This window comes from Falco naumanni, chromosome 1 (assembly GCF_017639655.2).
Source record: "Falco naumanni isolate bFalNau1 chromosome 1, bFalNau1.pat, whole genome shotgun sequence".
Lineage (NCBI taxonomy): Eukaryota > Metazoa > Chordata > Aves > Falconiformes > Falconidae > Falco > Falco naumanni.
The window spans coordinates 19,623,293-19,649,429 of NC_054054.1; the positions used below are offsets into that span (position 1 = coordinate 19,623,293).

General features: G+C 40.1%; 1 protein-coding gene across 11 annotated transcripts in view; it reads right to left on the minus strand.

Annotated features, from left to right (window-relative positions):
• The window catches only part of KIAA1109 (KIAA1109 ortholog), a 125,136-nt gene extending 99,245 nt beyond the window's left edge, over window positions 1-25,891 (minus strand). For all 11 annotated transcript variants that reach the window (XM_040583966.1, XM_040583943.1, XM_040583950.1 and 8 more), the window contains exons 1-8: window positions 25,793-25,891; window positions 17,648-17,777; window positions 13,883-13,999; window positions 11,989-12,067; window positions 11,254-11,318; window positions 5,696-5,882; window positions 4,449-4,530; window positions 3,626-3,819 (exon numbers count right to left, since the gene is read on the minus strand). In XM_040583966.1, the coding sequence (XP_040439900.1) occupies window positions 3,626-3,819; window positions 4,449-4,530; window positions 5,696-5,882; window positions 11,254-11,318; window positions 11,989-12,067; window positions 13,883-13,999; window positions 17,648-17,744 (821 nt within the window). In that variant the 5' untranslated portion in view covers window positions 17,745-17,777; window positions 25,793-25,891. The remainder of the gene's footprint in view (window positions 1-3,625; window positions 3,820-4,448; window positions 4,531-5,695; window positions 5,883-11,253; window positions 11,319-11,988; window positions 12,068-13,882; window positions 14,000-17,647; window positions 17,778-25,792) is intronic.
• Window positions 25,892-26,137: the final 246 nt, after the last annotated feature.

A 26,137-nucleotide genomic window follows, 5' to 3' on the forward strand; every position in this document is an offset into this window, starting at 1 on the left:
ATGCAGAGCCCATATAGTGCCAGAAGTTCTTGAAAAGCAACAGAGCAGGAACCTTGAAATCAATTTTACCTTGAGAGTAATGACAGCAGTGAAAGATTAAATACTTTCTACTCACTACCAGTTTTCCATTTCTTTTTTTCTGTCCAAAATTGAACTGGCCTCCCCAACAAGATGCAAATAGAGCAAGATGTGAAAAAAAAAAACCAACCCAACCATTTACTGGCTCAGGAATAGAAGTGGGAAGGAAAGCATTTAGAGATATGTAAATACTAGCTCATGGGACGAGTTCAGTGTATTCCATCCGCTCTTGTGAACAGGCACAGGCAGGTCAGCAAGACTGCCAAGCACACCGTGGCACACGTGCTATTGGTAAGCTGCCCCTCGCACCGAGCATACCGCCATGGGGCTCAGGGGAAGCCACCCTGCTTTGTAACGCAGGAGAGGGGGAGCTCACGCCACCACCAGCTGCAAAATCCAGGAGCCTGGCAGTAACTTCTCTGGTGGCCACAATGGCTCGCCATTGCATGACGCCACCCCCAGCAGGGCACACCACTGGGCAGGGGCTGCATCTCATTCCAGCAGCTCAGCATCTCCCCGTGAAGGTCAGCCAGCCGCAGCGCGAGGCAGCCGTCTATGATGGCAAACTGTACTTGCTCCCTGCTGCTCAAGCTGCTGTATGTTTTGTGCTGCGAAATACAGAACACTATATCCCTTTCACACGAAGGGCATAGGTCTGGAAACACTATACAGCTTTATCTAAGCTATCTACAGAAATACACTGGAGAAGGTACATGACTGTTTTAATAAAAATTACTGTAAAGTATGAAAGCATAGGGCAGATTTAACAATTGTTTATTTTTGTCCTCCTAGCAGCATTTACTTATACCAATTCAGAATAATTAATAATTTTGTTTTAATCTAAACCACTATCTTAAATGGCATTACAGAGTCTTTGTGCTGAGTTGTCTTCACAATGGACAATTTGGCTTAACTTCACAACCTAACAGAAACTCTCATGTAGCTGTAGGAAAGAGAAGTATCTACAGGAAAGCTTTAGGAGCTGACAGAATGGCCAAATCCTCCTGTCAAACACCCGCTGACATGTCATGCTCATCACCTTTCCCATACTCCACTTTCTGGAGTAAAGGTACGAAGTCTTACACTAAATGGAAGTGCAAGGGGTGAAAAAGGAACCAACAAAACCCCATGCAGTAGCTAAATGTGTTCCTCGGTCCTTTTCCTCAAATTCTTTTCATGTACATCTTTACCATGCCTACACATTCCATTATACATTTCTGGTTTGTGCTCTTGTTCTGAACTCACTACACTTGTAAAATCTTTTTGCCTGCTCAGTGTGAGTTTTTTCCACAAAGAGGAAAGTTCTCTTCTGTATCGTCATGTCTTGTCACTAGTTTTTTGATTCCACTTTTAAGAAGAATCTGAAAATAGACAGTAGATGACTGAAGTAGCTTATAGTTTTGTATTATCAAAGCGTCACAGGCCATAGCAAACAACACAGCAGCCAAGAAAAGTGGTATCTTTCCTTACACCAGTCCTAGGCTCATCACAGGTTAGGTGATAACCAACAGGTGGTGAATCCAGTAGCAGAACCTATTTAGCTTTAAGACCAACATCTATATTTTTCTTAATAGGGATGAATTCCATGGTCAGTTTTCACTGCATAGCCACGCAAAAAAGACACGGTAGTGCTTCTTTTAGCTGTATTCCCAGCTTAAAGTGCACAAGAAGGTACCTCCACAGAAAATGGGAGAGGAAGGTACCTAAGGAGGCTGCCTAACCCACCCTCAGCAAGAATAGTTTCACCTTGCCAGACTTAGCTGGTGGAGGTGGTAGAACCCTAGAAACTCCAACATAAGTCATTTGCAAAACCTAATTTGATAATAGCAAATAATGATAATGAGTTTATCATCATCATTAAAAATTATTTCCTAATATCTTATCTTAAACTTCCATTTTGAGCCTGCTGACTCAGTCACTGCTTTCCAAACTTGTTCTCCTTTGATCTGCTTTTCCTAGCACAATTTGTTTTTCCTTGGGTTTCAGAGGATTTATTTGCAAGAAGTGATGGAGGCATTGACATGTCTGTTTGTAATATAATATGACAGCTTTCAAGGTGAGTTTTTGATGTTTGTATCGATCAGCCAGTCTGTAAGAAATTTCATCAAGTCACTTAGCTGTTTTTTATATGTCTATTGCCTGCAGGAATTTCTGAAAGTTAAGACACCCAGCTTCATTTTTAAGCCAAAGAAGCACAAGAGGGCAGGCTCTAAAGTTTGAAATATTCCCCATTCCAGTGAACTGGGTCATTTGTTGAATCTACCCAGGAAATTAGGGCATGTTTTCTGCACAAATGCCATCCTTCAGCCATCAGGAGCTAAAGGGATGGTGACAACATAAAGAGAAAATACTTTGCGGAAGTAGGAGAAAAAGCTAATAGTTTGAGTATCTTAATCCTATTCTGTTTTAATCTTGTTTGTTTTCAATATTAGTTTGAGAAATTTCCTTTGTCGTCATGTTGGAAGAGTAAGATTCTGTACACATCCACAGAATGATCTCTGAAAACCTATGAAGGTATATGATAGAAGGCAGTATTTGGCTGACACAAAGCCAATTAAGGTACAGGCAAACAACATAGAGTTTATTTGCAAAAATTGTAATTCATTCTCTGGATGTTGTTGCTTAGGAGGTATAGAATAGATATAATCATAAACATAATTGCCCAAGGGTAGTATACATTATTTATTTTTTGTTGAGCAAATAATGCCTGTGAAAAGACTCCAAAATTCAGCAGTTTTGTCCAAATTATCTGTTGAATATGTAACATTGCACGCATTAAATAAGATAATGCAGAAAATTCTGGTTACAATGTTCATACCATATCAATCAGGGACATTAACATAGTATGCACATAAATGTCTTGCTGGTTAAAGTATAATAAAACAAGAATCCTAGTGTCAAATCACTTCATGCAAGCACCCTTTCTTTTGTTCAACTTACTGCCATTCAGCTCGTTAAAGCTGCATAACCCTGCTTATGTGGGATACATAGAGGTAAAAGAATCAGCAGTCTGTCTTCAAAAGATAACATGATTTCTACCATAACAAGTGCGCAGCTTTTGCTCATTTTTTTTCAAATTATTTTCCAAACCATAAGCAAATCAGCTCTACAGAAGTTAACACTTTAAACCTTGTATTTGTACTAGAAATGTATTGCTGTCAAAGCCTGTGTACAGATACAGCACCTGAATGAAGGAAAATAAAAGTTGAATGCAGGATGCCCCAACCCTGGAAACATTCAAGGTCAGGCTGGACAGGGCTCTGAGCAACCTGATCTAGTTGAAGATTCCCTGATTAATCACAGAGCAGAACACACACAAAAAAAAAAAAAATCTTTAAAGAGATAGAAAACCAGTGCTTTTCTCCATAAATAAAATAGTTTCAAAGATTCAAAGGCCCAACATTTAAAACCTTCAGAGTGGTAGAAACACCAACCATCCAAACATGCTAAGAAAAATAAAGTCACAGAAACACAACCAACATTCTTTTCTCCATTTTCTTAAAATAAATAATAAAATAATATGTAAATAAAAATACCCAAAACTTACTCATCATTCTGAAGACCAACATATCTTGGACTTGGAACCAGCATGACTCTAACATTTTCCAATTTTCCTTTCACAATGTGCATAAACTGATCAAGGTGGCTCGAAGGTGGTTTTGTGGTATATGTCAAAAAAGCATCATCAAAGTTAATACAAAGTGTTTGTGGCTGATAATGATTCCCAAATGCCAAGCGACCCTAAATCAAAAAGAAAACCCAATTACACATTACACACTGCTCTTACACATATGTACATGTTGACCTGTAATAATGCAGTTTAATTGGCCATATGCCAATGAAGACTATGGACAAAAATCCTGGCCATAATCTCTGCATACCTAAAAATACTACCTTGTACATTAAACTCTCAATATTCCATCTCCTATCACCTCCATAATAGTTATCTGAGTTTTTGTGGTAGGCAACATCAACTTTTAAGGAACATGTCCAAATACCTCTACTAAAAAATGCAGGGAAGAAAAGAAAAAAAGAAGAAAAAAACCCAACTCAAACACCTCCCAAAAACTCAACACACCACACATCATACAACATGCATTACCAAGCTTAATTACTTGGTGATATTCCTCAAATCATTACAAGTCTAAGACACAGGTATTTCCCAAAACAGAGAACATAACCATGTTTCCATCAGCACCAGCAGGATTTGTGACTGTGTCAGAGAAGTGCTGGTGGTATCATTTTAAATCTTTGTTAAAGCATGAAGGAGGACAAAAACTCCAAAAGAATGTGTAACAAAAATGAATGGCAAGCTTGATTTTTAAACATATACTGCTAACTATTTTCATTATCAGGGTCTTTTCACTTACCGTGCTCACATTGACTTTAATGACTGGAATAAGCGATCTCCATGAAGAAGAAGGGTCTTGAGATTCTGTTTTTACTTTAACACTACAGGAAAAAATGGGTTTTATTATTTTGTCTTTTCTGCAGCAGAACTAATTAACTTTTTCTTCTAGGGGTCTTCAGTGCACAGATCCCAGGGAGCACTCCTTCCCACAGGGGCGCCTCCTGTAAGTGACCTGCTAGCAGACTACTGCTGACTCCTCCAGAGCCTGGAGGAACAGCAGGGAACAGGCAGCTACAGCTTGGGTGCTGGTACGCTGAGCTGACACAGGTAGGAAACAAGCATGCCACATCTAACACTCAGCAACAGTTCAGAAAAAAAAAAAAAGAGTCTGTTCTAAATATTCCTATTTAGGTGTGGGATTTTTCATTTCCCAAGACACATGCTGCCCAAAGTTCTTCCTGCACCTGTCAACAAGGGCATAAGATGAAAACGTGAAGAGGCTGGCTCCAAGGCACAGCCCTTACTCCAATTCAGAACTGCCACAGCACCCTGCAGCTGCCCACTAACGTAATTCAGTAACACGTACTGGCCTGGCCAGCAGCAGTGGAAGGACTCAAGTCTCATTAGATCTTCTCTGCTCCTGCCAGTTAATCAGTCTGGTGTGATTCTGCCCAAAGACAGGCTTATTATTGAGCATCTGATTTCATGACACATAAGCCATGTAGAACTCTTCATAGACACACCTCATGTTTTCCCGAGTACCCCAAAAAGAGGAATGAAACAAGAAGGTTTGTGTAGCCAGACACCAACACACACCCCTAGAAATACAACTTGTGAAATCAGACTGAGTTTAAAGGTTAGAAACCAGTAAGTCCTCCCAACACCATGTAGATCCTCACATTTTGTCTACTGAATGTCTTGAGCAGCTGTTACTTCTACTGAGCAATACCATTACTATTCTGCAAGCTTAACCCTCTTCAACACATGCCCCCTTTCCACATTGTACTTCAAATAGATTTTTTTTCAACCTGTCTCTGATCATTAAACAAAGAGTGTTTAGTTTGTTTGGTTGTGTTTTTTAATTATCACGGTAGGAATCCGAGGAAAGGAAGATGATTTAGACTGTCAGGCTCATTGCTGCAATTTCTCTCTCAGCTGCACTTTAACCATTTGGCCTCCAGAGCCTATGTTAACAAAACATTACCCGATCAGTTCAGCACTTCAGAGCAAAGCATCAACAAAACAGCAAAATTAATAATAATTTACCTTTCAAGATTGGTATGTGTTCTCTGCCTCCCGTTTACTTGTGCTTTTTCATCATCTTTCTTTGCTGGAATTATTGTGGGATCCAATCCAAATAGCTCTTGAAGTTGACCATAAAGCTCAGAACGGTTGTACACATGAAATTCAAAGTCATTCACCATAATATACAGTCGTGTTTCTGCCTTTGGATCTAAACAAATAGTACGAAAAGGGTTTCCAATTCTATTCCAATATTCCCTTGCAAATCAATAAAACTTGGTAAGGAGCACAGTTGCATACAAAATACAAAACCAAAAAGCATTTCACCCTTAGGTCACAACCCAAAAACCCAGGCATGAGCTGCAGAAAATGATAAACGAGGTTTATTCAGTTTCATATATAAAACCAAACAAGAATCCCTCTTGATGCACAGCACAGAAGCCTCTGTGCCAACTTCTGCTTTTTAGTACAGGCATCAATACTTGAGACCAATTCAGCCTCAAAACCCAAATCGTTTTCTAGCCAAGCTCTGTGGTACAGCAGGCCTGAACTGGGAAAAAGCTTTCTTTTGCAGAGAAACAGAAAACACCAATATGCAGAACTCACAAGGAGCATACTGATTTTGCACAATTGGTCAAAATATCCACAAATTAAAATTTTAACTGTAATATCAGCTTGACTCTCTGATACTTGAAAACTAGTTTAACATCTGCTGGTTGCATACAGGGCTGTTTGTGGCATACTTTGACATACTTTTGCCTTAGATAGTATGACCTAATTATGTAGTTAATGTGAGGAAAACGCTCACACAATTTCCCCCTAATTACCCAGTTGAAAGAGTGCCCATTACACGTTCACTCAAGAGACCTGAGCTGCTCTAAAACCCAATCTGGTCTAAGTCAAACAGACTTTAGGAAGCTGAAGCATCAACGATTATTACAGCAGTCCCCAATCTGTAACTCAGTGGGTACATTTCCCACAGACACAATAAATTAAGAAGTCAGAGCAAACACCACTGCTGTTGTGGCCAGGGTCAAGAGAAGAAATGCAGCTGGCCAAGAGCCAAAGCTTATAGACACCTGCTTTATTAAATGCATCCTCTTTCCTATCAAGCTTATCTGTCCCCCACTGTTACACATCTATACAATACAACAGCAACCCACCTTTTAGCCCTCACAGGTAAATTACCAGAAATTTCCATATAATTATTAAACAAAAAAAAAAAAAGTGAATGCATTGTAAGTCTCCAGAAAGCACTGACATCACAGTTTTCTTGAACAGGAGACAGAAAAAAGTTAATGAGCCTGTTTCAGTTCCTTCCTGTCTTTATAAAGGCACTATCAAATCTGTTTGTTGGTAATGTTAACTTGCATCAATAAGATATAGGCAAAGGATGGACAAAGATTGGGATACACAATAGTTCACCTGGGAGATCTCAGTATCATCAAGAAAACAAATAAATTTAATTTTTCAATTCCTGGAGGCAAGCATTAGACTTCATTAACTAAATGAAATCATATGTAGTAATTAATTTCTTTAAAGAAGATTTAAAGAGACAACTACCTCTTTTTCCTAGTAACAAAAATAAGATTTGACTTCCACGCACCAAGTTTGTTGCCTAAGACACTTTTGCAAAAGAAAAATGCAAGGAAAAAGAGACAAGTACATCTGAATGTCATATACTTAAATGATGCAAAGAAGTACATATATAGGTTATGTAACAGTAACTACCAGTTTGATAGCAAAATACTGAAGTTTTATCAAGATTTGTTGGAATCAAGGTGATTAACGTAGCCAAGGTTTTAACACTGGCATCCTACAGAGTTCAGTCAAGATGTATTATTTATTTCTTTATTATTTATTAAAATGTTTGCATCGCACCCACCCAAACCATTCAACATAAACATACCCACTAAATAAGCCCTAATGGGAACATGAAACAAGTCACTCCCAACAATAAAAAGTAGTGGAATTGGTTCTCAAAACAGTATTTCCCCTTCAAAAAGTACCACACAAACTATACTATATAGTTTTACAACATGAACATTAATACTGCTGTGGCACCTAAGCCAAGACATCTGGGTACGCCCTATTCACAACACAATCCTTCAACTTGTGTTCCTAAACCACTTTCATTTCTCAAGTATGTACAAAACCTATTCTCAAGTCCCAGTACGATTGATCTTAACACTCGAAAAGACAACCCACGTGCTTGACTTTTTGTATGAAATTCTTTCAACATTGCTATGACAAGCTTAGTACAAACACAGTGCCACAATGAAAAACAGATTGCGCTTGCCAGGTCAAACTGGGGAACTTTAATAAAAAAACAAAACCACACACACACATGCAACTTCACTACATGCTATCAATAATCATTACCCAAACTTTTTGTGGTTCAAACCTTCTCTTATGCAAGGAACTCTGATTAAGGCTTTATGAGGAGCATCCTTAAATTACAGTACAAGCCAAGAATGGCAACAAAATACTTCTCTAAGTTTTAGAACATGGGGAAAAAACCCAAAGAACCCCAAAAAAGGATGCAAAGCATTTTCATTTTTCCTTTTTCTGACACAGAGGTTTAATAGTGACACTTCCTAGCATCCATTACTGTAATCTACCCTTTGATCATGAACACATATTGACCACCAGAAGGTCAACAGGAAGAGTACATGATAAACCATTTTACAAATCACACACAGCACAGTGAACGCAACTGTTCTCCCCTCTTTTGCCTAATAACCTTCACTGTTCTCTGACAAAACCTCAGATGAAGCTCTGCGCCCCATTTTTATTTCTTTCTGTGTCCTCATAAGACTTGCAAAAGTCAGTGGATCTCAGCAGGTCAGCAGCAACTGGCAGGCACTGCCACATTCTTCAGCTCCTCAGGAAGAAAGCTAAGAAGCCATGTGATTAGAAAGCAATTATCAGGGAAAAATATTCCAATAACACATGAACATATTCTGTTGGCATGTGGAACGACACTGCATTTTTCTTACCAACAGGAGTAACAACCTGGAAGCTGAAGTTTATCAAGATTAAGTATGTAAATCCTAGCATTAAAAACCATTTTACTTTGGCATCACTTACTGAACATGTCAAATACTCATCATCACTCAATCTTTATAAAAGGTCACTTATTTCGCTTCCAGGGAAAACTTTACAACTTGTGTGACTGGGTTGGATGAACATCAAATCCCTTTCTGGTTCTAAAACCTCTGAATATACAAATTAGTTTCTAGTCATTCTCCTCCCACAAGCTCAGTGGGGAACATATGAGCCTGCACTAACTTCAGCACATTCCTTCACAAGACAGAGACATAGAAGCTTTGTACACATTCGAACAGACAAAGATAGGTTTTAGAAAATTTAACATGTCCCCAATGCTGAAGTTCAGCTCCTTGTGTGCAGTTGTAATGGCACTTAACTTTAATAATCTTACCACTGAAAACTGGATTATCAAGTACAGCCCTTTAGCAAAGAGGTGATGTCAAGAACACCTGAAATGACCTGAAAGGGAGTTGACTTATTAAGGCCTTTAAGTATTTCAGGAGCTCTCACTGGTCTCCCCTTTGTGCACAAAAAAACCCTCCTCTAACACCCTGAATATGTCTCAGGAAAAAAAATAAAACAGAATGAGGTCACATTATTTCTGCATTAACAGGACTTTAAGTTTATCACTACTATGAAAAACAGAATCCCATTCCTGTTCTGTTTCACACTATTGTTAGGACACATTGCATTTCAATTACAGAACTTAAAACCAAAACCACTAAAACACTCGGAAACTAATTATTATTGCTTATATCAAATTCTTCATAAGAAATATTTCAATAATTTTGCTTGGAAAAAATACATAGGTCTTGTGATTTTATAAGAATCTGGTGGGATTTTTAAATTGTTACTAGCCCTGATTCAGCCTCTGTGTTTTTCTATAGGAAAATCTCAGCTCTATTTTGTCTTTTTTTTATTTTATGAAGGATTTGAAACAAAGGTATGCATCAGTAATGTCTAGCTACAGCTGGCTTTCCAATCATTCCCTGTAACAGCTGTAAAGCAGTAATCCTTGAACAAAACATACATCTAAGATGCAGTATATCATCAGCCATTTGATCAGGTACAGGTATTTCTGTGGCAATCAAGCAGGTTAAAAAGTATTGGAAAGAATATAGTAAAATAAATTAAGAATCACTGAAGATTTTATTTTTCCTTTAAGGTTAAAACCGAAAGCATCTCTGCTAAATAATCAAAATGTAAATTGAGTAAGGTTATTTTTCCTAGGAAAACAAGTAATTATTTAAGAGAGTATTTTATTGGCATTACTTTGCTGCCAGACCTATACACCTCTGACCTCCTTGGTTACTTGGATTATTTGTACGCTAATTATGCGGTCTTAAATGCCAGCAGAAAAGGTTAAAACCTTGCAATACTGCCAAGCAAAAATACCACCATAAAAGACAGACACAACTATCTTTATTGCATAAAGTTCAATTCCTTTTTTTCATTCTGTGAGCCACTAGAGAAATATGTTTTAACTAGCAGATGAAGCAAATTCTATGAAAACCTGTTGGACAATAACCTGTGGTTGGAGAAATCTAATTAACTCTAAGACTAGGTGCCACTTTTTGAATTAGTCTTCTTACGGCATGAAGAACTTGAATTGTGTCCTATCATCTCAGAGGCTTAATAATGCCTCGATAAAAAGAAGTGAGCAACTCTGAATGGTACCTCTTCTTTATCTGCATAACATGTATGCAGTACTCCTACCACTGTTGAGTTGGTAGTGACAAAGCAGCAGCTGTACAAGCTTGCTGACAAGCTTAAGAGGCTTCACCATCAGAGGCCACTTCCAAAGGGGAGATGGGGGGCGGGGGGGGGGGGGGGAAGAGAAGTCCTCCAAAGTTCAATGAGCCTCTCAATCAGTGCCCTCCTCAAGTGCAGACAGTTACTATTTCTGGACCTCCTTGAATTAGTAATGGAGCTGCAATGCTTCAGAAGTCTAGAGAGGCAGGACCTCTCATTCAACCAGATTCTAATCCTATAAATGACTAAGCACACATCACTAGGCTACTTATGTTTTCTCACAGTGTTTTCCGCAGATACAATTAATCTCTTGCATCTGGTATTAATCATCATTCTTCAGCCAGTGATAAGGAGGAAAAAGAAATTAATTTTTCACACCTCCTCACTTCTATGACCACAGATGTCATCAAGACACAAGGTCATCCAGTACTAAAGAACATCCCCTACTATAACACTTTTACTAAAACACTAACATCACAACACTAGAACTTGAAAACAGGCTCAACTGTGCTTAGACTACAGCTAACGAAGGCTACTATTAAGGTTAACGGTTTGTATTAAGCAGGGTTCAAGTCCCTGGCAATGAATCCTGTATTTATTTCACTGTGTTGCTCTAGTCTACTAACATAGATCAACTAGTAAAAAAACCCCATACCTTCTGATGATTCAACGTACTTCAGGTACATATTAACAATTACACGCATGCAATTGTGCAAAGGAGGTATTTTTCTGCAGGCTACTTGTAAACTTCACCTTTGAAATCTTTTTGAGAAACTTACCGTGCTGTTTCTGCTTAGGGTTGTACATCTTCCACCAGCGAAATATGATAAACCCATCTTGAATTCTAAATCAAATAGATTAGACAGAACAAAAGTTAAGAGAGTGCTAATGCAATATCCTATATGCAGCTGCACAACATGTTGCCTTGTGCAGTGCAGAGATCTGCAGCTGCAGTAGTGGACAAGCAATACTAAAGCACAAAGCATTACAGCAGCAAGCATATAGTACAGTACTATACAATTATTACGTTAGATGAAACTTATAAAACCCCATACCCATTGCCTTCTCAAGGCTTTCCAGATTTAAGAGTAAGAATCAAAATTACAAGCTATTTGCTGTGTGCAGTTCATGAAACAAATTATTCTCAATTCCAGTAAATAAATGCAAACTACTTGGCCAAAACGAATCTCCCAGATTTAAGAGCAGGAGCGTGAGGGAGTGAAAGACATTAATGAAAAAAAAATAGCTGTCCTTCAAACTCTGAAGTGTTTTCTTTCACAAATATTAAGGACAACTTATCCAGTTCCAATTGAAAATGCTCAAACAGCAAATGAGCTAACAAGTATCTAAACACATCTCAATACTATAATCAAAAGAGTCAGTTCAGTTTTAACATTTATAAATATATTTACTGCTCATTTGCAAGAAAGTATTTTGATATGTGTTATTTAGACATACGCATTTATTGTATTTCAAATCACTATTAGAAGAGTGACTCCCTTGGAAACCTGTACCTGATAGACATGTCTTCTGTGATGAAATAGATTTCACGAACCATGACTTTTCCAGACAGCACAGAGAACGAAAAGGAACCTGGTGTGGAAATAAGTGTTTACCAGACATTAGCCTAAAGTTGTTAATGCTTTATTTTCTTAGCAGGAGGAATATAGTACAAAACAGGTTTACTGGGTATCTTGAGTCTTCCCTTTGAAAACACACTGACTTTCAAACAAGAAGGGAAGTCAAGAGATTCAGAACATACAAGACAAAAAGGATGCAGCTCTAAAAGGTGCTGGGTTTGGCACCACCCAAGAATACAACCAGTACCCTGAGACACACTAGTCACTCAGGTGCCTTGCAAAGCTTGTGAAAAGAGTTAGGAAAGCCATTTTGAACATTGACAGTACCAAGCCCTTGTATGCAAGACTGTAATTAAGAGAAATAAAGATTCTTGACAAATAAATTTTTCAAATTTTCAATGGCTATAACATTTTTATTCCAATTATTATGACAAGTCATGTTTACAGCAAGAAGGATTAATAAGTGTGAAACGACCAGCAGGTAATGTAATAGCCCATATTTTTCCTAGGGCTTCTCACCTCATCCACAGAAAGTTAAGTAAACCATGATTAAAAAAAAAAAATAAAAAATCAACATTAATCGATTGAAGCCAAGCTGTAAATCATAGGATTTAATTAATGTTACACTCTTCTTACTGATTAAGTTTATAAAGAACACCACATATTTGGTCAGCTATGTCCATCTGTCTTTACTTAACAGCAGTTTCACACAGAAATTTTAATAAAAGCCTACAGATCAAGTGTAGCAGCCAATAAGTATTTCATCTATATTGCTGTTCAAAAAGCTGGATTTGAAGGTGATCTGGATTACAGTTCTTAAATTCTTGAGGACACAAGCAAATTATTGTGGGGGTCTCTTTGGCAGGCAAGCATGGGTAGGATTTTTTTTTGTTTTAAATTTTCACTACACTTATGATCAATAGTTGCAGAAAACAACCAGAACTAAAGTCATCATTATTCTGGGAAGCAGACAGAAGAAGGCATGGAAGAATAAATGAAAGAAAATTAAAAGTGCCATCAGAGTGAGGTTGTGGGATAGAGCCCTCTGTGATTCAGCACCAGATATTTTTGTAATGTGGGCGAGTGCCCAAGTGATTTGTACTGACCTGTTTTATTCAAAAACGTTTTAAAAGATAAAAAAAAAAAAAAAAGAAAAAGAAAAGTTAATGGATTTGATGCAAATGTTCCAGCCAGCATAAATTCTACATATCACAGTCCCAGTATGGATTAACGTTAGTTGTTCAGACAGCTTATTTAGGAAGCAAGGACACTGCCGTAACAAGGAGTCAAAGCTTGAGACTGTACTGTGCCCCTCTGAGTCCACTCCAGCAGTCGCTACCCTCACTTTAGAGGCTGTATAACCAGCCTCAAAGGTGTGGGGGAGTGGGAAGCTGCACCCTAACACGGAATTATAAGGCAAATTCAGAAGTGGATCAGGCAGGCTCCATGGGGGACGGAGGTCAAGCTTCTCCTTTTAGGATACTAACCACTATGGTTATAGGGCTTTGAAAAAGTACATGTTTTAAGTACACAAAGTATACAGACCAGAAAAAAGTGAACTCAACATTAAAAAAGCCTGCCAAGTGAACTTTAATATAAAATAATAAAAGACATCAATTAAAAAGGGGAGGGGAGGGTTTCCACCTATGCCAAGAATCCTCCCCTCAAACATGGCATTGAACTTTTTTCTTCTTAAATTCAATCCATGCTAACCATTTTCAAATTACTATAACAAAGGAACACTTTGATTTTACTTCAAGTTTTTAGTAAATTGAGGTATAATAAAAAGCAGTAGATTAACAGCGGCATTACAGTAATCATAACTTACCAATATGAATGTAGCCATGTTTATACAATCTGTTAAGAACCAGTGTTAAAATGAGTCCAATGTTCCGGGAATTATAATAAGTTAGGTAGATAATCCATCCGCAAGACAATATTGTCGCTGTTGAAAGATTAAAATTAATTAAAATACTTTTTAACTATGCTGACCCAGATAAAAGCCTTTACCTCTTAAGACTATAAAGCACAACAGTGTTCTTCCTACTCTCAAAAAAAATTTGAAACTGATGGGACACTTTAGTGTGTGTTTTCAGAGTGACGGTATAAAGAAGGGTGTGACGAGATGGTGGGGGGGAGAAGGGGAAATGGGAAGTACAGAAAAATACAGATTCTTCACTGCTTTTCTATTCCCCAATATGAAAAAAAAAACCACAAACCAAAACCAACTGTTCTACAGAGGACTTGCAAAAGGCATATATTTCATTATTTCATTACATCCCTTATCATCCAAGAAGTTAAAATTTCACAGATCAAATCATAACATGCATTATCTCACATGGTCATTTGTTTCAAAATACCCTAAAAATATACCGCCACTAAAGTCACGCTACATTTCATCTCCAGTAACTTCAATTTCTAGTCTTTCACATCTTAGCACAGGAAACATTATCACATCTGAAACCACTTCCTAAGCTGCTGTATTCTGAAAGAAATGTACCAGTCCTTGGGTTAGCAGAAATCTGTCAACACTTCACGCATGGAATTTGATAGGAAAAAAAGAAAATAGCAATCCGATTAGAAATATGTTTAAAAAATAAAAAAATAGGTCTGCTAATCCCCAAAGTAATTTTTACTTTAGTTGATTAAGAGCTGGTAACCTATTTCTGACTACAAGGGTTCTCAAACCTTCCAGAAGGACAAACCCAAAAGGAATGGGACTGCCAGGGAATGGACTAGTTTTTACTGACTTTACTGATAATTACCATTCTGTTTCACCTAGAGCGGAGTGGGAAAGCAAGCAGGTTTTGTATTTGAAGTATCTCTACTCATTATACTAACCAAACTTTGTAAGAGAAATTTTTCACTTATGTGTACACTTCATACTGAAAAACTCAGTTTTATTGTGCCTTTTATGGGAAATGGGAAGTGCAGAATGGCATATGGGTATGATGCCTTCACTCTGCAGAGAGTTCAGACAGTTATTCAAAAAAAGAAAAAAAAAAGCCAACCAAAAAATTCAAAAAATCCAAGCTGTCCTTTTACTGCCCCTTAATTTTTTTGCAGTGGGATGCTCCACTGCTTTGTAACAACACCTGTGCTTTCTTGAAAGATGAGAAGGTAAAAGAGAAAAACTTGCATAACTTCCATCTTTTCCCTACTGGAAAATGGATCCGGTGTGGCCAAAATCCAAGCAGCTCATAGACTTAGGCAGGTAAGCTGCTTGGCATGTAAAACAAATCAAATTTGCGTGGGTGATTACACAGAAACAAGGCAGGAAAGAAAAAAAAAAGTTTCTTTCCCCAGGAAAGAAACGGCTCTTGGTATTCAGTGAGGGCACACTCCAAGGACAGGGTGCACCTCCCCTTGCTTTCAAATGAGTAAGATACTCACTGCTGATCCTCTATGAATGTAGGGAGAAAGGTGAGATGACTCATGCTGAAAGGCCCTCATCCCAGTAATAAAACTTAATTTAAGATTAGAGTTCAACCAGACACTTAGTTTCGAGATACCAAAGCCAAGAAGGTACCTTCTTAAGGTGGCATACACAGAAAAAACAGCAGACTAGTGCAGTTTCCAGGCACAATGGTCCTATTCCGCTGCCTTACCACTAGTCTCATCTCTGACACAAATTGTAGCATTTTCTTTCCCCTCACTAAATTTAGTCTCCACTATTAAGCAACAGATCCCATAAGATCTAGTCAACTCATAATTACATTCTTGATTTTAAAAGCCTCTTCACGGAAATCACATTTTGGAAATTACTTTTGGAAAGTTTTACTGCATGCAACTTTTAGAAATTATTCTAGAATTGAGCAACAGCTCTTTGAGGAGCAAGTTCACTTCTGGAATGCATCACCTCTTTTACTGGGATCAATAGTTAGCTGATTCAGGATTCAGAAGAAACTATTGACTTCCTTCTTTGTTTTCTCATAACAGGACGCCATCGGTCAACAGATGAAAGCAAAGGAGGAATGTCTGGTTGAAATTGGGTCAGTTAATAAATGTTACTTTAATATGTTTCTTATCCAAACCTCATAGTAACAGGAGGCTACCCAGCTTTTTCTGTTGTTTGTGGCATTGTTTCTAAAATATCAGGTGGTTTCTTAGAGTTGATTGAGAGATCAGCAGCTCCCTAAAACTGCATAATTTTATGTAGGTCATTCTCCCCACAGAAAAAGGGGATGAACTGTATTATTTCCTGTAGTTCTACCCACGCTTCTGTGACAGAAGAAATTTGTCAGTTTAATACATTCAAGCAAATAAGAAAGCTAAGCAAAGCTTTTGGTTTAAATTATAGCTGCTACATGGGATTGCTTATCTCCTATGTACTTTCCAAGTGGAATTACTAGTAGTTTGCTCTAAGAATCCAGTGCAGAGCAGGAAACTCAGAGAAAGAAAATTCTGCAGACTGTAATTTGACACTTTTATTCTTTGGTGAAAGACCTAAACATCTTCATGTCTCAAGTCAAAGCTTCCAGAGACAATTTTTTTAGATCTGTTCTGCATCTGTTGCCCATTTTACTATGAGCAACTATCAGCATGGTGACTTCCCTTATTTTCATCTTGATTACACTCAGAATTTTATGCTGATTATGAACTTCTCATGTCAACATATAAAAATGAAATAAATAATATTCAGAAAGCACCTTTGGCTAATGCGTGTACACCTTTTTCATTCAGTTTGGCCTACTGAAAAATAATTCCAGTACATCAATAGCCAACTGACATGCTTTAACTTCCCAGAAGTCAAAAAATAAAGTTGTTTTTCCTGTGCTGCCCCTCACTTGAGGTCCAAGAATCAAGATCAAAAAGCAGGCATTATCTACCTTTGGAAAAGTCCAAATCCATCACACACTTCTAGCACTCTTTATCTGGACCTGAATACAACTTATTTTTTATTTGCCTGTCCCTGATACACCTGTTTATAGATTTAGAAAATAAAAGTACCTACAGAAAAATAAACAATAGCACCAGTGTTATAAAAAAGTTAGCATACCTAAATAAGGCATCTTTACAAAAACAGCCCATAACCGAGTACATGACAGTTTGACTTAAAGGCTTATTGTGGCACACAGTTTAACCTAGAATTTGTGTCATTAAACACAGTAGTCTTTGTATCACTTTTCAGACGATACAATATTAAATGGCAGATATGTAAATACTGGTATAACAAAGTTATTGTATCTGCCCGTCATGTGCTACAGTGCTAATCCTTTGTTATGGTATTACAGTTAATCACGAGCTTACTCTGATGTTAGAAAAAGCTTATTTCATGGAAAGAAGTTCTCACTGAGTTCTTATTTTGCACAGTCACAGTTGTAGAGCATCATCCTTTGCGCACTGGACTTACCTCGCAAGTGTTGCAGCACAATTAGCATTGGAAATAGTTGTGTATTTTTGCTTTCTAAATTACTGAAGTAGTATTGCCATAACTCACTAAACAGCTGTATAAGAAATAAAAATCTATTTTCAATGTTTTGATGTAATTTGGTAAGAAATTCAATATTGGTATGCCAGCATTTAGAGAAGTGTGTTTAAAAGTACATGCAAAAAAAAAACATTTAACCAAAACAGAATTGATTCACCTTACCTACTAGCAGCCAAACAACATTGGAGTCGTGTTCTGTTAGGAAGTCTTCCAACTGTGTGATACTTGGGACAAAACTATCATTCTTCCTTTGATCCATTGCTAAACTGTTATTACACCAGCACGTATAGAACTGAAGGGAAAAAAAAAAACCAAAAAAACACACATCAAAACCAAAATGAGTAACAAGCACAGTACAGTTTGGAGAAATTTGAGTATGTACCATGTTAAACAATCTCTAACATTCTGTTTCATTCAAATATGAATTTATTTGTTTTATTCCTTCAATTAGATCTTCATGATTCTCAGCTACCCTTTCTCCCAGTCTTCTACTCCAGAAACACTTCCACTCACCTCTGCTGAAACAGTTTCCAGGCATGTGCCTCCCTAAAACAGATCACACATCAACAGAATGCCAGACATTTAGTACCCCGAATGCCCTGTACAGAATAGAGTAGCAAATAAATTTTTAAAACTGTTGTGCCATAGCAGCAAGTCAAAAGGTAACTGAACACACAAGTAAAAATGAGTCTGTATTAAGCCTTCTAACATGCAAAAAGTTATTGAGACTGAACTCCTGCCCCTGCAGAAGGGAAGGCCAAAGCAGATACTTTCAGGAGCTAAGGAAAATTCCCATACCCTTCTAATCCACTGTGCCCATTAATTCTTCTGCTTTAGGGTGAATTTGCATCACCTTATAAAAAGTGACTACATGGTATCTCTGTTACAGAAAGCAGAAAACCAGTCCTCCTGATCTTACACACTTATTCAAACCACCCATAAATCACCTTTCAACTGGGTTATATTAATTAAGTGTGATTAACAGGGAGCAGCTCAACTCAGTAACACCTGTAATTACACAGCAGTATTTTACTTGCATGAGTTTCATTTGAAGTCTTCTCTCTTGGACATTATCTGTAAAGCTTTCTTACAGGAAAACAAGCATTAATTCTGCTTTTTTTTTTTTTTCAAGCACTTCCCAGCTCCTGACAGCCTGTTCTCCTGTCAGTATTCAACCCCCCCCCAAAAAAAAAAAAAAAAAAAAAAAAGTATGCTTTATTCCCTTTATTTATGAAATCTTTGATGCTCTCCATCAAGAGCTCTAGAACATAAAACTAAGTAATGCTGGTAAGACCTTAGTCTTTGAGAGGCTGAACATCTTTGGAGGAGTCAGTATTTAGAAGTGTTAGCAACAAAACTAATATTTTTTCCATTTTTTCCTGTAATATACATACTATCTTTCACTATTGTAAGTTGAAAACAAAATGTAGAAGAAGTTGAAAAATGCCTTTAATGCACTTGTTTCTCCCCAGACTTGGGTAAATACAGTACCTTGAACTAAGAGCCTACATTCTCAACTAAAATACAAGTAGGGACCCAAGAATAAGTGCTAACAATTTGTTCGCTGCCTCTTCTGTAGGAGGGAATAGAGTGGGGAGGAAAGAACATGAAAGTAATACACAGAAACAAACAAACAACAACAAAACCCCAACCAACACCAAAACACCAGGCATTGCTTCCAGCGGTGATGATAAAGAAGCTACTAACAGCTCCCCCACAAAGAGGAATACTAAGCATCACACGCATACACAAAAAAAAAAAACATTAAAAAAGCAGCCCTTGTTTTAGAAAGGACATTACAAAGGCAAATCAAATCACATAATGGCACTTCGCTTTGTTTTAAGACTTTCATAGTACTTTAATAAAAAATCCACATGTCAACCGGTATTATGAAGCAGATGATGCCTCTGCGGGCAGTCTCCAAGTGCCTTTAACCCACTGAATGACAGGATAACTACAGAAACCAAACCCAATGCTTTCAGGAAGAAAAAACTTTGTTTTCTCTCTTTCTTACCAAGAGACAACATGGTCACTCTCTTGTGACCAAGACCACCGTGGAAGTGCTGTCAGCTGGCAAGGACTGCCTATCACCTTAACAAACACCACCGCCACCACTTAAACCCTCAAGAAGGCAATCTGTGGATTTTCCCTAAGGAGAATTATCACCCAATATTATGAAATACTAAGACACGACATTAAAGATCATTATGCTCTAAACAGGACGTGGCAAGACAACAGGAAGTGCAAGTCATGGGATCCTGATACCTGAACAGTGTCCCATATTTTTTGTCATCACTACTCGTACCATAAATTGGATACCCTTGTTAGTTTTCTGAACTACATTTGCTATTTGCATGCAAATAAAGTCAGGAATCCCCCATCAGTTAACACATGTAAATACATCATTTTGGAGTTCCACAGCTGATCCTCTGACACCCTGCCCCATGGATAATTTTTTTTTCTTAGGGCACCCTTTGCCCTCAATCAAGTCACCTGAGGAAGAGGATGATGGCAATTAAAGTGTAACCACCCAAAAACAGGCAACAGCATCACCTGCACTACATGTGGGCTCTCAGCATGCATCTCAGAGAAAGCAAGGGCTTAATCCATTCATATTAAAGACAGGGATCTTATCAATGTCTACAAATATCTTAAGGGTGAGTGTCAGGAGGACAGGGCCAGGCTCCTTCCAGTAGTGCCCAGCGGCAGGACACAAGGCAACAGTCACAAACTGCAACATGACAAGTTCCAACCAAATACAAGGAAGAACTTCTTTACCTTGAGGGTGACAGAGCACTGGAGCAGGCTGCCCAGAGAGGCTGTGGAGTCTCCTTCTCTGGAGACATCCAAAACCCACCTGGACACGACTCTGTGCAACATGCTCTAGGAGACCCTGCTTTAGCAGGGCTTGGACTAGATGATCTCCAGAGGTCCCTTCCAACCCTGGCCATCCTGTGATTATGAAGCAATTTTGACTATACAAATTAGTGTAATAGAAAGGGGATGTATTCTTAAGCAGTACACACTGTCCATAATGTCCTTGTGTATTTATATGGCATGGAGGATGGAGAGGCAGGACCTGGATCACCACGATTGTTAAGAGGAAGAGATATAGTCTTGTCAGGACAGGTGTTAGTACTTTCAGTAACAAGCACTTTTTTCTGTTGACAGCCCTGCACCTACCTGCCTTCATCTTCCATACCCTACACGCTGTACCCATAGATTTAAATCCTGCTTACCTCTCAGCTCCCTGCAGTCATCCACCCTTGCTACATTTATTCCTGTGGGCAGAATTACTTTGCAATCAGACAAAAAAAGTAACTGTTGCACTCTCCAGGAACACTGACCCATAGGTTAATGAGCCTGTCATTTACATTCATCCTGCTGCTACATTCTTTTGAAGTAACTATACTTTCCAACCTTAAGAGACTACTCTTGGAAGGATGAGATAGATACAAGTCTGGGTGGGAAAGTATGCCTTACCAGCCCTGCTAGTACAAGAAAGAAAATGCACCAAAGAGAAACCCAAGACTTCACACTTAGGTCTCTGTTCTTATTTACAGCATATTCTCAAGTTCTCTACTGTTCTGCAATGACAAGCTCATGCCATTAACATGCCAGGATATAGTCCAAAACTAAAGTGTTTTGGTTTATCTGCCTTCCCCTCACCTTTTCTTTAAGGTTTTTTGGGGTTTTTTTTGTAAAGCACATCTTACTATTCAGTAAGTCACTTATGGCTCCCATTTACTGTATACCATGTTAATACAGACAAAATGTATTAGCTTTCTCCTGGGAAGAGGACAGGAGAAGAGGAAGATTCTGTGGCACCAAAGTGACAGAATCCCAATGCCTGTATTTATTATTATTTATATTATTAAAGGACTTCACAGCAGTCCTTTAAGGTGTTATCTAGTCTTCTTTCTGCAAATGGGGTATCTGAAGCACAGAGAGATAAAAGCCAAATCCTTTATTTATGATGCCCAAACTGAAATACTTGAGGCCTGCTTTTCAGGCTGTGCATGTTTAGAGCACTTAGCGTGTTCAAAGCACAGAGCAGACTGGCTTGAGGACATGAGGGTTTGATACTGCTCTGCATTTGCTCCTCCTGCTCAGACAGGCTTTCTTTATAGCAGAAACACACATCTAAGATACTTTTAAAAATGAGTTTTAATGACTTGTGTCACATGTTAATCCATTTTCCTTGGTACTAAAAAGATGCAAGGGATGTTATAATCCTGGTGTGATGGACTTCACTTCTAGTCTGCTTCCAGTACTCCACACTCAAGCCGATTTTCACAAAAAGCCAAACACTCAAAAGCAAGCTGCCTCAATACATTTCAGTTGCATCAAATAGGTAAACTAGTTTTAACCTCAGCCCAAGATTAACACTTAACACTGAGAACAAACCTCTGCTTGAACAAAGTCATTAAAGATTTACAGAAATCATGCATATATGAAAGAACTGACAGAAAAAAACCCTCAGAAGTCCGGTCACCAGGCTCTCAGTCACCAGAACACAGCTGCTTCACAGAGAAAGCTGCAGCCTAGGGAGCGACAACCCACCTGTAAAAGGTCTGTCCTGTACCTATAGCTGAGGATGAAGGCAACGGATATTTTATTCAGTGCCTGAGAGCATTAGGGTAATATGGGTCTTGAGCTGCATAAGAAAATAAAAAGGAGAAACGTCTGCCTACCACATCCTTTCTGTCACTCTTTTCCCAGCATACCTTGTAGAAACAGCTGAATAATACTGGTATCCAAAGGTGGGGAAAACCCGAGCATCTCATGCTACTGAGAAGAAACACTTTCATACAGTTATGAAGCTTGTAGGGAAATAATGGACGCTGCCAATCCCCTTATTATTACTAGAATTCACAGGGGGAATAAACCTGCAGTCTAAATTGGCCAGACTTATTCCTCAGATCTTCACAGAAATCAAGCGCTTACCAAACATATGTTAATTGCTGTTATTAGAGGTTACCATTCTGAAGATACTCAACTCCCAGCTTCTACAGCAGTTAGAAAACAGCGGAGTCACAATTACACCCAGACAGACATATTAAACAACAGGAGCTAAATCCCACTAGTCTAGATAAGTGAACATAGACAGTAAGCCTGGATGCTTCATACCCACAGCGGTTCCTTAGAGAAAAGGAAAAAAATGACGTTTTTGCATCCTACCCACTCCATCACTTTCTTTCGATCTCCAGCAACAGCTGCTATGAAATCAGAGCTTTAGATAATTAAACGTTATTAGAAGAGTCTCACAAATGTAAACATGACTCGACTGAATTTTCCTCTGAAGGCACAGTGACATTGTCAGCACCCAGACACACATCAGGCACATTTCACAAAACAAAAAGCTGCCAACCTTGGCATCTTTCCCGAAACACTCCAGCCAGGTCCGAAGACTTCAAACCCGTCTCAGCACAGCTTAGGAAGCTCAGCTATTCTTTAATCAACAAGCAAGAGAAAGAGGAAGGAAGAGAAGGAAAGTTGTTCTGAAAAAGACACATGTACACAAAAAATATGCTAAGTGACAGCACCCGCACAGTAATTCAGCCATCTGACACGTGGCATTGGCTTCATACTTCATACTCAATTCAAGATGAGTTCTTTTTTTAAGAAAAGAACCAAGATTCAGGCCTATCTTCTCCCCACTCTGCTACTGCCTGAAATAACAATAGCAGTGAAGTGTAAACAAGCTAAACTACTGCTTTAATTATACTAACGAAATCTCGCTACAACCTCCAGCAGAAAGAGCTGAACTAAAAGCAGAGCACAGAAGAGAGTCACACCTAGTTAAACCGGTGTCTGGACAGTCTTAGTTAAACGTAATTTGCACCACAGTAGCTTATTTTAGTAAATGACACATTTAATTAAAAAATAATTAAATCAAAATTAACGCATATTCAAAGGAACTGTAAGATATATGATAAAAGTCATTCTTACAATAGCCTACCTGATGGAGATTTAATTCACCTAATAGAGGAACAGAAACCACCAGAGAAGCATCTACAGTAAATATATACATGTATAAGTGTGTGTGTGAATTTAACATCCTTCCAAGAGCAGTAAGAATCTGATACCTACTGATTCAACATCCAAAGCAGTAGAAGTTATATATTTTTATTTATTTCTTTTTAGTAGTACAGGACATGAGCTTTAGTACAGAAGAAATCAAAGGCAAACTTCTATGTCAGCCAACATACAGTACTCCTTGCATCACCCAGCTGCTAGCCCAGGAATGCCAAACTGAACTTTGGATGATTTTTCATTTAATTTTTAAAAATTAAAAATACATTGTTTAACCTCATTTCCCAGATTTGCTCAGAGGGTTGTTCTCCTGCTTACACTGCCAGCTTCTGATGCTGCAGAAGAAAAAAAAGGGGCAAAACCAAAAAACACTGAAACAACAGAACCTAAAGGCTCGTAACAGCAGAAATAAATAAGAATCTCCCTTATGCATACTCCTCTATTTAGGGGGGAAAAAATAATCCTTTTTGGAGCTGGTCTCAATAACAAGGCAATTACCCCCCCCCCCCAACCGCTTTCTTTGATTTGAACTACAGCATTATACCTCTGATTTACTCTATGAAATTGAGTCTTCTACACCTTACATATGAATTTTTGCAGCTCTAAATTTCTCCTCTGACACATCACCACAACTTGGGGAAAGGGGGAAATCTGCCATAAATCAAACCAAAAATCAGTCTTGTGGCTACATACACCACCACCCTTAAGTGAACTACCCAAAGGTCTTCGCTAGAGTCTTTCCCAGTCTGCAGTCAACACACAGATTCTGGTGCAGCAACAAGTGCTACAAGAAGTTATGTAAGAAGATAAGAAGTTACTGGGAGAAGGTAGTGTATCTCAACACCACTGTAAACGCAGGATAACTCTGCATGCTGATAACAAAGAGCAATAAACTCTTGCCTATTTCCCACAGGATAAAACTATGCAAAAGGGCAATTACCAAAGAGCAGCTGATGCACATTTCACATGTCAAAGTTTTCTAGCAGCATACCCAAAAGGGGCGAGTTACTACAACATGCCACACAGGGACCAGAGCTCTCCCCAGAGAAGTCCCAAACATGCGTATACCTCCACCCAGTTCACTGTGAGCAAAACCTACCCATGCGTTAACGTGCTCCTGAACACTGTCAAATTGTGCAAATTCAGGCTGTGGTCTGAGGGAACACCCCTGAACAGCCAGTTAGAGCCAACTGTCTGATCCGACCTTAAACACCACTGTTACCAAGGGCTGTTTGAATAACCTATTAACATACTTTTACAACAAGTTCACAATCCTATGCTCCAGTTTTTCTTCTCAGTTGCCAAGATCCCCGGCCCGATCGTTGGTCGGGTCATTACATTTTGCATAGAAAAGTTGGAGAAAAACCTGCACAGCCACAATAAGAAAAGTGCCAGAAAAGTCTAATTAAATTACACAACAGATGAACTCCCACGGCAAGAACTGCAGTCATTTTCATATGAAACCTGGCAAAATTGCACGGTGTGGTAAACTGCCAACTTTGGAAGTTTTCGCAAAGTTCAGCGAAGGTTGCTGCGGTGAGACACCTGAAGATGGGAAACAAACCCAGGCGTGGGTGATGACCGGGATACCGGCTACACGCAAACCTTTAAAGCGCACCTCCACCGTGCCAGCACGTCAGAGCACGTTACACCACCGATTACACCCAACACCCCACCGACAGCACCCGGTACTGGCACCTCACAGCCCCGGCGCAGCACAAGGCAGGTGGTGCCGCGCCGGGCCGGTGTGTGCGCCCCGGAGGGCCGCGGGGTCCCGCGGAGGCCGCCTGCCACCGGCGCGGGGGGCAGGGACGCAGCTTTCCGCGGGCCAGGCAGAACGGGAGGCCCCGGGCTCCCCCACCTCCCTCGCCACACGGCGGTAACCGACAGGAGACATACGGGGAGGGGAGAGAACCGGGACCCGGGAAACCGGAGGGGCTTCCCTTGGCGCCGCTCCCTCTGAAAGCCGCCGGGAGAAGGGACCCGCCGCGGCCGGCAACGCAATGCCCCGCGGGGCGGCGGAGGCCACCCCCGCCGGCAGCGCGGCCCCCAGCCCCCACCCAGCACGGCGGAGGCCCGCGGCGGCACCAGCGCGCTGCCGGCGCTCGGCCCCCCTCAGGCCGCTTCCCCTCGACGGCGGCGCGGCCTGACAGGCGCGGGGGCGGCGGCGGGGCCGGCCCCTCCGCCCCCGGCCCGGTGGGAACGGGAAAGCGCCCCCGCCCCGCCCGCGGCGGGCAGCTACCGCCCCCGCTCGGCGCCACCCGCACTTACGCCATCGCCCTCCGCGGCGGCTTCACCACAGACCCGGAAGCGGCGGCGGCCGGGGCCCTCCCGCACCTCACGGCGAAGGCCGGGCCGCCCCGCCCACAGCGCCGCCGGGCCGCAGCGCCGCCGGAGCCAACCGCGAGGCGCCGCCGGCCCGCGGGGCCAATGGCAAGGCCGGCGGCTCCCGAGGGGGCGGGCAGAAGAGGCCGCGCCGCCAATCGGAAGAGGCGGTGCCGGCCCAGTGTGTATATGCGCGCGCGGGGAGGGCAGGGCGCCTCCCCGCCCCTGTACGGCGAGAGGGGCGGTGCGCTGCGCCGCGCATGCACGGGCGGGGCTGGCGGCGCGGGCTGG